Genomic DNA, 12,276 nt, shown 5'->3' on the forward strand with positions numbered 1-12,276 from the left:
AAGGACGAGGGCAGACTACCTGCATCAGGCATGTGGAGGAGGATCTGAGGTATTATATGTAGGCAGTCTGCACCCCAGAGTGCTAGCATACCCACTTCAGGGCAATCGTCGCGATGACGACTTTGAAAATGGCGCTCCTTCCCCCGGGCGAGTCTCACATGGCATTCTAGACATGCTTTTGGCGGCGCCCCGCGTTGCAGGCCCTGTCGGCATGTGGTCGACGGGCGCGTCTATTGGCTGCAGACGCGTCTGGGAGAGGGACGACGCGCGATAAGGATCGAGCCTTTCCCTTCTGCATCTTCTCTCAACGGCGAAGAGGGCGCATGACGGGCTAGAGTTCGCAGGCGGTGAGGTCGGCGTGGCACGAAAGTAGGCAAGAGCCCTTTTCACGATCCTCTTGCTTGTGCTTCATTTCCCGCCCGTGATGAAACCTAGCACTCCCCACCCAACTCGCACCCCGTCCCTCTCCCCTACCTACGCCGACGCTGACGAGGAATCCCGTTTCCTTTAGAGGCTCGAGGTAGTGACATGTTCGCCTCATTCTTCAGCCAAAAGTCACGCCGGCCCTCTGAGACGACGCCTCTGCTTGCGGCCATCAACCGCTACCGCCGCCGCCAGAATGGGCAGGACTCGGAAGACGACGAGGACGAGCAGGATGCCATAGCGCAGTATGCAGGCGAGGATGACGACGAAGACGAAGACCGCCAGCGGGACGGACCCCTGCTGCCCGTCTTTTCTTCAGAAGTTTTGGGTAGGCGCAGAAATATGCTTTCTTCTGCATCGCACTGACACGACCCTTAGATCGCATACCCATCTACAACACCACGCATGCGATCCGCATAATCCTCGTCCAGCGATGCGAAACCACGCTATCATGGGACCAGCTTCGCTCCCCGCAGGTGTCACAGTTCCTCGTCAAGCCCATCCAGCAGCAGATTCGCTCCGACCAGTTCTCGCGCGGTCTCCTGTACTGCTTGCTTGCCAACTGCCTGCAGTTCAAGAAGGAAGGAGAGGAGAACCCAGGCAATGTGGGCGTCAGTAAGACACGGGCACTCATATGCGAGCTGCTGGCCATGCGCCTGCTCAAGGAGTTCTCCACGCGCGAGCTCATCGATGCCCTTTCCTACGACTTCGACCCGCTCCAGGGCATGATGGTGCAGGGACGCGGTAATAACACCCCCGGCGGCGCAAACTGGTCGCGACAGGCCTACCGATCTGCGCGCATCTCCACTCTCGAGATCGCCATTCGCGCCCAGGCCAAGAAGTTCCTCGCCCATCCTCTGGTAGTACGCCAGCTGGAGGCCATCTGGGCGGGCACCATCGTCTTCCACTCCGCAGCCGACAACCTACACCGGAAGCCAGACTCTCCTCAAGTGCGCGGATACAACGCCCGCGATGACACCTCCCCACGAACAGGCCCTTCCCGTCGTATGTCGCCCAACAAGCCCGCGCCTCCACTTCCTCCCCCCGCAGCACTCCTCCGGCGAACAGTGACCCTCTACGATCCCCACGATGCGTCCCTCTTCAAGCTCTCCCGTCTACGTGTTCCTCGCTACCGCAACCTGTTCTCGACTCTTTCCTTCGCCATTATGCTCGGCCTTTTCTTAGCGGTGCTGGCGGAGAAGTCAGAGGATATCACAGCGCTCGAGGTTCTGTTCTGGTTTTGGAGTGCCGGATACATGCTTGACGAAGTGGTCGGTTTCTCCGAGCAAGGCTTCGGTCTATACATTATGAGCGTGTGGAACGCCTTTGATCTAGGTATCCTCCTTATGTTCATGGCCTACTACGTCTTACGCCTTTACGGAATTCTCATGCCCGATGTCAGTCGCCATAGTGTTGCTGCCATGGCATATGACGTTCTTGGATCCACCGCTGTCCTGCTCTTTCCTCGACTCTTCTCGGCACTGGATCATTACCGATACTTTTCGCAACTGCTCATCGCCTTCAAGATGATGGCCATGGACTTGGTTGCGATTCTCGTTCTCATTGTGATAAGCTGCAGTGGCTTTTTCGTCGCTTTCAGTCTGGCCTTCAAGAGAGATCTTGGTGCGTCAGACGCCGCATACGCCATTTTCCAGCTGGTCATGGGTTTCACACCCGCCGCTTGGGATCTCTGGGGTGAGGTCAACTTTCTCGGCAAGACCATGCTTGCTCTGTTCCTCTTCATCTGTCACTTTCTTATCGTCACCATCCTAATCACGGTCTTGACAAACTCTTTCATGGCAGTCGTCAAGAATGCCGACGAAGAGCATCAGTTCCTGTTTGCAGTCAACACCATCTCCATGGTCAAGTCGGATGCACTCTTCTCCTACATCCCACCTACCAACATCATCGGGTGGCTATTGATTCCACTCAAGTACACCATGTCTTTCAAGAAGTTCCTACGCATGAATCGGCTTGTCATCAAGCTGACACATCTTCCTATTTTGTTCGTAATCTTCTTTTATGAGCGCGTTCTTCTGTCACATCTATCATACGGCCCAACTGATCTGGTTGAACAACGAGGCCGGGCTGAGTCTAAAGCGCCTGTGCCTGCATTCAGCATTCGAGGTCCTACTGAATTGTTCAGCCCTCGCTTGCGTGAGCCGTCTGTCACTACCTTCCAGAAAGATCAGGCACTCGAGGAGGTGTTCCGGCGACCCTTCCGCGACGCTAGCTTCCAACCTACCCCTCGCTACCCGACACCTAGGAGGAACTCAGGCAATGTCGTATCGGATTGGATGAGGAAAATGGGTGACGATGATGAAAACGAACCACCTCAAGACGACTCACGATCAGTGTTGGACCGCCTTGAAGGGCCCAACCGGCCACATCTTCGGCGAACGAAGACCGTCGGCCAGCCAAGGCGCAGGCACCCACTCGCTACCAGGACGGTGGTTTCTGACCCTGATGATGCTGGGACCCCACTGGCCCCTGCTATAGCAGAGGAAGAAGAACCGGACTTGACTCTGCCTATGGTCATGGATGAGGTGCCGCAGCAGACAGATGCTGATGGGGACGACGAAGACGACGACGCGAGTTCTGACCAGGAAATCACTCCGCGAGTTGAACAAAGCCAGAAAGACAGCAAACGACCTCAGACAGGATACCAGTCTTCTGAAGATGAGTCCTTCCGTACGCCAATGGCCATCTTACCTAAACCGCAAAGCCGTACACCAGCTATCGTGGCGTCGCCTTCTGATTCCAGTTTCAAGGCCAAAATGCCCTTGTCACCTAGCAAGAGGCGATCAAAACCAGGACACGCCCGTAACGCATCCACAAGCACGATTCTTTTCAGCCCTGTCAAGGAGTCTATGAACGTTTCCCGTGCTCCGTCCCCAGAAAAGCGACCAAGGACAGGCGTTCGTAGTGGAACAGCCACTGGTACAGCCACTCCCGGACGGATCGATGGTTCGAGTGGAACAGGTGCCAAAACTCCAAAACGTACTAGTGTCCCACCTCCTGCGCCAGCTTCTCGTCCTCGTGCGATCATGCCACCACGCGGCATATCATCCAACCTGCTGTCTCGAAGCCATGGAGCACGCGAGCCCTCTTTCAACGCCATTGCCTTGGATCTCGCGTCAGACCTTGGAGACAACAACCTCAACCCCAACTTTGGCAACCTCAACGGACTACCTGCATCCTTCACCACACAGTTCGAGATGGCTGCTAGGATGAAAGCACACGAGATGCAGAAGGGCAGTGACAACGACTCGGAGTCCAACCGCATGAGCAGAATCATGCTTGCGCGAATGACTACACTCGAGGAAGGCTTCCGCGACATGCTTCAGGAAGTCAAGGGACTCAAGCAAGGCGAAAGTCAGATCGGCAGCCGCGGTACGCAATCGCCACCGAATGAGCTGGCAGCCAAGAAGAAGGGCAAAGCGAAGAAGAAGAGTATCCGACGAAGTGATGAGGAGCCAAGAATGGGTTCCAGTCTATAAAGAAGTAATGATACCGCATGTGGCGCACTGCATCTCTCGGTGTTTTGATTATTATCTCGCATGGCTTGCGTTTGGTACTTTGGGTCTGGCATAACTGTTTCGACAAGATACCCCATGGGTATTTTCATGTCTGATCAGCGGCGTTTTTATCTGGTTCAGCGAGCATTGTTCGTGTCTTGCTTTTGTATCATTAGTTCTCGTTGTTCTTCGTCAGAGTCTGATCGTAATTTCTATTTCAAATACAGTGGTATTTTGTAACACTATGGCTTGTATGTTCTGCGATTGCTTCCGTCACATCTTATGTTGCTTGTTTTCTCAGTGCACTCCAAGATTACAAGAACGGCCCTGATGAGTTTCTTCCTCCTGCCTTCTCATTGTGTCGCTGGATCCAAAAGGCGGAGTGCGATGTCAGCGTAACTTCTTCACGCCACTTCGCAGGGACGCTCACCTTATGGTTCATCAGGATGTGCCAGGCAGCCGCGATGGTGGAGATGATGATCATCGCGATGAGGGTGAGTAGCTCGAGGATCTCGCTTCGTGTCCAGGGCTTCGAAGACATGGTCCTGTAGGCTTGGGGGAGTTGTGGATGGAGTATGACTATTTGTGATCGTATTGATCGCGGTTATGGGAAGCAAGATATCTGTTTGTCCAAACTCTGAGGTTTACTGATATATATAGCCTTTGCGCATGTTGTTATGAAGCCATTCAGGTGACTATCCAGCACATCGATGACTACCCAGGTGGCATATCAATGTCGATTTGTCTCGAAAGGCTTTGTACTAGCTATACCTATTTCGAGTGTCGGAACGACAAGCAGGATACCGCTCAGTCCATCGCTAGATCGATTCGAGACGTCGGAAGGAAATCTGCGCTTTGACGCCGGAGATCTTTGTTACACAATTCATGAAGCGGGATCTGAGTGGTGATGACGCCCCGGAGGCGATGCGGCGCTAATGCAGATGCGGATGTCGGAGTGAAAGCTAGGCTGCCTCGAGATGTCGGAGCCTCGAGCCAAGACAGGGACGTGCAGGTGGCTGCAGAATGCTGCCCATCTGCCTTCTGTTCCATGCGCTCTACGACAAGTGGCTTCTCGCTGGACTGCTGTCAACGATGTCGCTTACTCCTATAATATGTCTGCGTGTCCGCTTTTCGGGCTACGGTCTTGCCATCCACCTGCACCGTCTCTTTCGCCTATACATCACATCTAGCTGACTTGTGTCTCATCAACCTCATCTGTCCTCCCACATTCTCTACCAGAGTAGCCAGCCTTGTCGATATGGCTGAGCCCGCAAGTGACATCCACATGGAAGACGGTGATCCAGCTTCGAATGATCAGAGGTATCTCCCCGACTTCGACAAATCATATGCAGTCTCTGGATATGATCGATCCCCTGCTATAGAACTGTACTTGAACTCTTCTGAGCAGTTGCACGCCTGGTACGATGGCCCTTCACTTGCTTCCAGCACGAGCGTACCTGTCCATCTGGCGCAATCATGGGTGCCGGATCAAAACTCTCTAGAATTTGACAACGATTTTCTGTCTTCAGACGTATGCGAATTGCATTCTTCAGCTTGGCTGCCCCAACCCCCCAATGGGGCCGTTTCCAATGGCAGTACTCGTGTTTATGAACCCGTAAGCCCAATCTTGCCGGATGAGAAGAAACCGAGTGTATACTAAGGCTACGTTTCTCCAGATCTCCATGCATGCCAATACTGATGGCGGTTTGTACTCGCAAATGAATACCTCTCTAATCACTCCGGACTCTCTTCCTCTGGATATGCACTATGATCTTCCTTATCCAGGCACTCTCGTGGAAGACTATGCTTGTGGCGATCCCTCGCTCGAGATGCCGTATTACACGCTTTCTACAAGCCGCGATCCCGATCCCCATACCTTCCAAGCCCATTTCGATGATACTTTGGGCCGGGGGATAAGCAGTGGTAGCCCAGAGTCGTATGTGACGACACCTGTCGGTAGCACTGACTATAAATGGCCGAGGCCACAACGCAGAGCGACTGAATCGCTATTTCAGCCCATGGACTTGGAGTTGTCGCATAAAATGAGCCCATGCGTCTCATATGCCTCAATCCACACAGTCGTACCCATCACATCTACGTGGTTGGCACCAGCAACCCAGTCAATGGTATGGTCTACTGCGCACTCTGCCCCCACACAAGCGCTACCAATCCGGGAGAAACCAATAACATCCAAGCGCAAACTCCATATTTTAGACGGCGAAAATCATGACCATTCGTTAGGGGAAGTTGAGAAGCGCATCTCAAAACGAGCCAAAGTACCGCAATCTTCTATCAATATCCTTTCGTTTCGGGGTCGAGATAACCCTACTAAGGGCAGAGGCCACCGTAGCGAGTCAGCAAAACAGGACGTGCAAGGCCTCGCTCTCGCCGGTCGTTCATGTACGCATTGTGTGCACATAAAGAAGAAGGTATGTTCCAAACCGATATTGGCTCATGATCATGGCTAATAACTTGAGCATCAGTGCGACAAACAAGTCCCCTGCGCCATGTGCGCGAAGTTCTGGAATCGCTATTCGACCGGAACACTACCAAAAGCGAAGCGTATCAACTGTTTATCGCCTGACAGGTCCTATGGTACGTATATATACTCCAGAAGATTACGACAAGGTTACTGACTGTTCAGATACTGCACTCCAAACAAAACTAGCACTGCGTCATATACACGATGAGATGACAGCGATTCGCAGTTCTACCTCGAGCCTACCGAAACTGCTGTCGATTCGGGACGGCCTAAAGCCAAGTCAGAAGAGGCTTATGCAATCTCTTTTGATGAATCTTCAAAGAAGAATACAACAAGATCTCGGATGCTACTTCTATATAGTCATGATCATGGGTCGCACACAAAGCCTCCAAAACCCGGCGTTCGAGACGAGTTCCTCACACGACATTCTCGGCCAATGGCATATACTTGAGGCTTCAGCTTTGTTCTTTGCATGCAACAAGGTTCACATGCCGCAATACAGTCACCAACATACACTTGAGTGCCACATAGTACATCATTTTTTCGGCGTTCACACACCGCGACTAGCCTGTACAGCACATCAACTGAGGAAGAAGACCAACGAGCGACTGAAAGAGAAGTACACTGATCTACTGGGAAAGCATGACACTTGGCCACTGAGAGTACCCCAATTTTCGCTCCTCTTAGAGCTTTGTGAGCACTTTCCCGATGCTTACTTTTTACCGCCCCTTCCTGGAAACGTGATGGACAGTCGCTTCAATCTCCGCATTTTGTGCCGGCAGCGATTCTATTCTGGCGTAGATGGAGCTTGTGTTCATGTATACGAAACAGCCATGGGTTCCTATATCATCTCAGTCGACTCCGATTTAACCTTATATCGATTTGGTACGCTGATTGCACCTTTCAGAATCGCAAGGTCCGGCCCATTTGCCCAGATGCTACAAGCAACAGGTTGGCTCAACATTCCCTCCATCAGGCCTCTGGAATGGGGAGTGCCCGTTATTGATGGCTGGGCTAGTATCATTGCTGCCCATTACACGAAACGACGAGCCGCACGATGGTGGATAATTCCTTCGCTTCGTTGTTCAGACTGGAACTTCAACCGCTCTTGTCATTCGAATTTGCACCCTTCGATTTGCTTGGACGACGTTCGTTTGGCGCTGTCCACGTTTCATATGATAATCAAATCAGAGCTTAGGAAGCTGGAGTTGGAATTGGAGTCGGAGCTACAACAGCTAGAAGTAGAACACGGCGGTTGTTCATGCGCCTTCTGTGTGCCTTGGTAGACGACCTTCACTTGCCTGGTACATATGGTAGCTGTCGTTGTATCAAAAATTATAATGTAAACCATGGGCCGTGTTGCGTGGGATCTGATAAAGGTTTCGAAACGTTATGCGAGAAATTGAAGCGAAAGCATACAGGATCTTCGATATAATCTAGTTATCAAAACCCTATACTGTGTATGTAGCAATGTAACCCGAACTATATACTACTAACGACGGCAGTATGGAGGCGATGCCTGCTAGAATGTGACGAAATCATTCCACTATAGATGCGGAGTGAAATTGTAGTAAGAGTCTGGAGCTTAAAATGCAGGCTTTATCCCCTAGATATCGCTATTAACCGTTCAAAGCTTTTTGACCTCTTCTCATTCTCGCGTGACACTTTTTTTCGCGTCTTCTCTCGAGCACTTCCAGTTTACCTCTACTCTGACCCACTTATGTCTCGCACTCGCACTCGCCTTGACCCTGCATAATAGATCCTCTGCTACAATTCTTTGTTTTGCTCGTCTTCAGATCTCTCTTTGTTGGACCCCAATTGCCGACCTTTCATTCGAACCTCTTCAGCAACATATCTGCCATTATTTCAATTGTCGAAGAACTCGGGTGTGCTTTCGACCCCGTGATTGTCGAAGTTCTGCACTCTACTATCACGGTGAAGTGTTGATTCAGAGCAGGGCAACAAAACGCGGTCGGATTACTCTATATAATGTTCTCAATCCAGGTGTGTTTCGGAAACACCTGTTTTGCGCTCTACTACTCCCAAATTCTGCGAAAGCTTCCCTCTTGATTGACTGGCGATGATGTGTGGGAAGGACGCTGGGAGTTTTATTCCGTGATAACGGAGAAAGGTGTTGCCGGCCTAGGATCTATTGTGGTTCGTCCGTGAATCAGACAATGCTGAACACCTAGTTCTCTCCTAGAAGTCTATATTGCCTTGGAGATGTTGTTATCTTAGTTGCTAGCACTAATATGGATGGCAGCGCACCTTTTCAGTTGAATTCATTGTGCAGGGCGGTGATGTGAACAGTGAAACCGTAGGAAGAGTTCAGAGCTCAAAGTCTAGGCCTCGTCCCCTGAATATCACTTTGGACCTCTTTCAGGGTCCATCGGTCCAGAATGCAATAACACGCACGTACGTGTTGCGCAAACCACCTCACTCCTTGTAGACGAATTCATAGCCACATCTATATTTGTTCGAACACCAGACGTTCTGGAATCTAGAGAGTGGGTCGCGCACCTAAATGGAGCAATCGATCTGACGTCGAAAGCATGTCGTGCGTTGTGACGCGCGCCCTTCCCCACAGGCACCCTATTCTGCGGGCAATCGGCGCAGGGGAAAGCTAGCCAGTTCCACGTTTCGTACAATGGAGCGATCCGTGGACTTCCATAATTAGTTTCCAAGGCTCAGTTGAACCCTTCCTCTTAAGTCCTTGTTTGCACCTTCAATCGCTTGACAGTTTGCTATTGCCATTTTATTAGAGTCAGAAGCGTTAAACGATTGATCGTCCCCCGCATCCGATATCTTGCTCAAAGAAACCGGAACGTTTACCCCGCAAATCATCGCAAGCCTCACACGACCCTCCCAAGGTTACAGCACACACGGCACACGGCACACGGCATACGGCATACGCACTGCGGAAGAAACATTATGGCGCCAATGAACAAGACACCTAGCGAAGAAGGTACGCACTTCCCTTATCCAGCACTTTCGTGCATCAAACGTTCAATTGGAGAAGCACCGACTAACATGCCGTCACCCCAGAAATCGCAAACACCCTCGGCAACCTTGAGCTCTCAACCTCGCATCCGCAGAAAACCGCGCAGAAGCCCAAATCCAAGCCTGTGGCAGACAGCTGGGAAGCCGAACTCAGCGGGTCGGATACTGAGACGGAAGATGTAGACCTCGGCAAGTCTGCAGAGAAGGGCTCACCACACGATTCTCTACAACCGCTGTCGACCACTACTTCGCGCGATAACCCGCCAAACCCGCCGCCGCCTACACCTGCCAGTCCCACGCAGTTCGAGTACCCGGACAATGTTCCGTACAACTTGAACTCCAGTCTCAGCGATAGTGGGAGCCGGAGTTCGAGCAGAGGTGGCTCAGATAAACGACCGGAGAAGACAACGTCTGTAGCTGGGAGGATGATTGCGGGTGCGTTGGGTGTCAGAGCGCCGAAGAGGACCGAGGAGGAGAGGGAGTATGACCGTGTCATGCGGGAGAAGGAGAGGAAGAGGAGGACTGAGGAGAGGGAAAGGGAGAAGAGGGAGGCGGAGGAGAGGGAAGCCAGGAAGAAGGCTGTTTGGGATGATTAGAGCAGTTGAACGCTCTTATGCTGAGACTACGCTCGACATGTGGTTTTGGTATTATTGTACATATAGTCTACGCAAATCTGTAAATTAGATGTAAAAAGGTGCCCCTGATATCGAGGAAGCATGAAAGTACTAGCTTGTTGATTTTGCTGCAGATGGGATTATCGAGCATCGATTGTATTCGGCGTTGGACCGAACCACTTCTTCGCTTGAGATACCGTAGTCACCGATCTTCAATTGCCGCACATTGCTGCTTGTTCCAGGACACGTGCATATAAGTCATGGAAAGTATGTAGTGAATTCAATCCTTCTCGCTTATGGCGCACCATCAGCTAATGCGTGAAGACTCAAATCGCGCCGCAAGGCGGGCTTGGTAAATCCGTGACGCCCGAACCCATAGTATCATATGTGAAAGCAAAACCCATGCCTCTTTTCCGCCATCGCCGCCGCTGAAAGCAATCGTGTCCTCGTAGGTCTTCGGCAGGTCGCACTCGTGGGTATACAAGGTGATGGCCTAGCCGCTGGGTGTCGAAGTTTGGTGGAGCTGTAGGAAGCTCTGCACAACGTTGCGGAGGGTCGCCGGTCAGCAGCCACCGATTTGCTCTTGGTGGACTTCGAGGGTGTCGCCATCCTGCATGTCGAGCTGTGTCGCATTAGCAATTGTCCCAGAAACGCAGTCTTGCGCTATATGTGGACGACTGTGATTCTCTCACGTACCGTGTCTGGGTTGTCTGCGGCTGTTACGCGCTGACCGTCGAACAAGAATCGCACGCTTGAGATGTTCTTTCCCTGGCGGTCGCAGAAGGCGTTCATGAGCTTGCCAAGGGCAGTGGTGCGCTTGATCTTGAAGAAGACCTCGTTGTTGTTATCGGTGACCTTGATGTTGAGGTGCTCGCTCTGGCCACCGTCTTCAGGCTTCTGCTGCACGTTGGGCGAACCGTTGTCAGACATTTTGAGGCGTGGGAGGTGCGTGGGCGTCTAAGTGAGGTGTTGGGTCGCAGAGCGGTCGAGTAGGGCTGTTCGGCGAGGTCAGTCGGCTAACCAGCGGAAGCGGTGGAAAATGAGGAAGAGCCGTTTTGTCGTGGGGGAGGCTGCTTTATATAGTGCGGAGATAGCCGTACCTTAATACCGGCGCTTTGGTGCTGATTACGTCGGGTGATAGAAGACTCTCGCGAGGCTGGGCAGACGCGTCGGGTGTGTGTAGGAGCGGTGGCAACGCGTGGGAAGTTGTGTGAAGGAGGAAAGCGCAACGACGATGAGGTGGGAGCACTGAGAATTAGTGGGGTCTCGCTCTCAAAGCATTGGCCAGCTCTAGCCAACCGGCTTCACCTTCATCACCTTTACCTGCACGACATAATTCGTCTCACCTGCTTTGTTACCGAATTGCTATCTTTTTGTGCCTCTGCAGTTTTGCAAACCTTGCATACCGAATCCTGCAGCGCTTGGGCAGTTTGTGTGTCTTCACAATGGTATGCTCATGATGTCACGCTTATGGAAGCGGCGACGAGTACCAAGTTGACGAGATTCAAGGGAGAAATGGAAAAGGACTTGAGGACAGATCCTCCGTGTCATCCTAGAGCATGTGCAATTCAAAGTATGTAATCTAGTCAACTTGTATCATACTGAGCTAAGTGATAGACTGCATACAGAAGAACAACTACAACGAGGAGAAGTGCAGAAAAGAGGTACGCGTCCATGTCTCACAAGAGAGCCATTGAATACATGGGCGACTTTGGCCGCAGCCTGACCAAGACCAGGTCGATGCACTATACGAGTGCTGCAACGCTTTTTACAAAGAGCAGGGAGAAAATGCCAGCACTGTGAGCTGTCCGAAATATGCGCTCCTCAAGTGAGTTTCGAGATCCGTTCAACTCATCGGCAACTCTAACGACATCTTAGACTCAAGATGGAGCAGCGTGCGAAAGGGATATCATAGCCTCTCTAGCAGGCTGATGTACATATCCCTGTGTAATTATAGCTGTGTAACATAATAAATCAAAACGCCTGTAGTTTCTTTCTACCATTGACACCGGGACCTCTCCCTCTCCATGCAGAAGTTTCGCGTCACTAGCATTGTCGCGACGGAGCACCATTTTTCTGCAGTCAGCGGTACATTGCATTGTGCCCAGATGGTATCCGCTGGCGTTTGGCCATGCATTTGGAACGCCAATTACAGCGAACATCAAAGATTCCCATTTTCGCCAAAGTGCATTCCAGGGAAAGAAGCTTTTTCGCGAGGCTGGCGCATGGAGACATGTAA

The 12,276-nt window shown here is 51.7% G+C and overlaps 5 protein-coding genes across 5 annotated transcripts; 4 read left to right on the forward strand and 1 right to left on the reverse strand.

Annotated features, from left to right (window-relative positions):
- Positions 1-116: 116 nt before the first annotated feature.
- On the forward strand, positions 117-4,089 carry BKA58DRAFT_23291 (uncharacterized protein). The gene is made up of 2 exons (XM_046166516.1): positions 117-751; positions 802-4,089. Exons 1-2 carry the CDS (start codon positions 529-531, stop codon positions 3,921-3,923), a joined length of 3,345 nt encoding a protein of 1,114 aa, XP_046031583.1. The 5' UTR covers positions 117-528; the 3' UTR covers positions 3,924-4,089.
- Positions 4,090-6,050: 1,961 nt separating this feature from the next.
- On the forward strand, positions 6,051-8,005 carry BKA58DRAFT_373756 (uncharacterized protein). Its single transcript, XM_046169252.1, has 3 exons — positions 6,051-6,370; positions 6,425-6,536; positions 6,586-8,005. Exons 1-3 carry the CDS (start codon positions 6,065-6,067, stop codon positions 7,707-7,709), a joined length of 1,542 nt encoding a protein of 513 aa, XP_046031584.1. The 5' UTR covers positions 6,051-6,064; the 3' UTR covers positions 7,710-8,005.
- A 1,222-nt stretch (positions 8,006-9,227) lies between these two features.
- Positions 9,228-10,360, forward strand: BKA58DRAFT_23312 (uncharacterized protein). Its single transcript, XM_046166521.1, has 2 exons — positions 9,228-9,388; positions 9,469-10,360. The coding sequence occupies exons 1-2, from the start codon at positions 9,355-9,357 to the stop codon at positions 10,017-10,019; spliced, it is 585 nt and encodes a 194-aa protein (XP_046031585.1). The 5' UTR covers positions 9,228-9,354; the 3' UTR covers positions 10,020-10,360.
- A 239-nt stretch (positions 10,361-10,599) lies between these two features.
- On the reverse strand, positions 10,600-10,967 carry BKA58DRAFT_304083 (ubiquitin-related domain-containing protein; the record flags this gene model as incomplete). The annotated part of the gene is made up of 2 exons (XM_046167005.1): positions 10,600-10,659; positions 10,734-10,967. The coding sequence occupies 2 exons, from the start codon at positions 10,965-10,967 to the stop codon at positions 10,600-10,602; spliced, it is 294 nt and encodes a 97-aa protein (XP_046031586.1).
- A 306-nt stretch (positions 10,968-11,273) lies between these two features.
- Positions 11,274-12,022, forward strand: BKA58DRAFT_373761 (uncharacterized protein). Its single transcript, XM_046169253.1, has 5 exons — positions 11,274-11,485; positions 11,547-11,610; positions 11,655-11,701; positions 11,774-11,865; positions 11,916-12,022. The coding sequence occupies exons 1-5, from the start codon at positions 11,483-11,485 to the stop codon at positions 11,950-11,952; spliced, it is 243 nt and encodes an 80-aa protein (XP_046031587.1). The 5' UTR covers positions 11,274-11,482; the 3' UTR covers positions 11,953-12,022.
- The last annotated feature ends 254 nt before the right edge of the window (positions 12,023-12,276 follow it).

The sequence above is a fragment of the Alternaria rosae genome (assembly GCF_020736505.1).
Source record: "Alternaria rosae strain MPI-PUGE-AT-0040 chromosome Unknown BKA58scaffold_1, whole genome shotgun sequence".
Classification (NCBI taxonomy): Eukaryota; Fungi; Ascomycota; class Dothideomycetes; order Pleosporales; family Pleosporaceae; genus Alternaria; species Alternaria rosae.

Coding starts and splice junctions, on each gene's coding strand:
- BKA58DRAFT_23291 (XM_046166516.1), top strand. CDS start 529: ATGTTCGCCTCATTCTTCAGCCAAAAGTCACGCCGGCCCTCTGAGACG. Junction 752..801: donor CTTTTCTTCAGAAGTTTTGG/GTAGGCGCAGAA, acceptor CACGACCCTTAG/ATCGCATACCCATCTACAAC.
- BKA58DRAFT_23312 (XM_046166521.1), top strand. CDS start 9,355: ATGGCGCCAATGAACAAGACACCTAGCGAAGAAG. Junction 9,389..9,468: donor CAAGACACCTAGCGAAGAAG/GTACGCACTTCC, acceptor CCGTCACCCCAG/AAATCGCAAACACCCTCGGC.
- BKA58DRAFT_373756 (XM_046169252.1), top strand. CDS start 6,065: ATGGTATGGTCTACTGCGCACTCTGCCCCCACACAAGCGCTACCAATC. Junction 6,371..6,424: donor GTGTGCACATAAAGAAGAAG/GTATGTTCCAAA, acceptor CTTGAGCATCAG/TGCGACAAACAAGTCCCCTG. Junction 6,537..6,585: donor ATCGCCTGACAGGTCCTATG/GTACGTATATAT, acceptor CTGACTGTTCAG/ATACTGCACTCCAAACAAAA.
- BKA58DRAFT_373761 (XM_046169253.1), top strand. Junction 11,611..11,654: donor TAGAGCATGTGCAATTCAAA/GTATGTAATCTA, acceptor GCTAAGTGATAG/ACTGCATACAGAAGAACAAC. Junction 11,866..11,915: donor CCGAAATATGCGCTCCTCAA/GTGAGTTTCGAG, acceptor ACGACATCTTAG/ACTCAAGATGGAGCAGCGTG.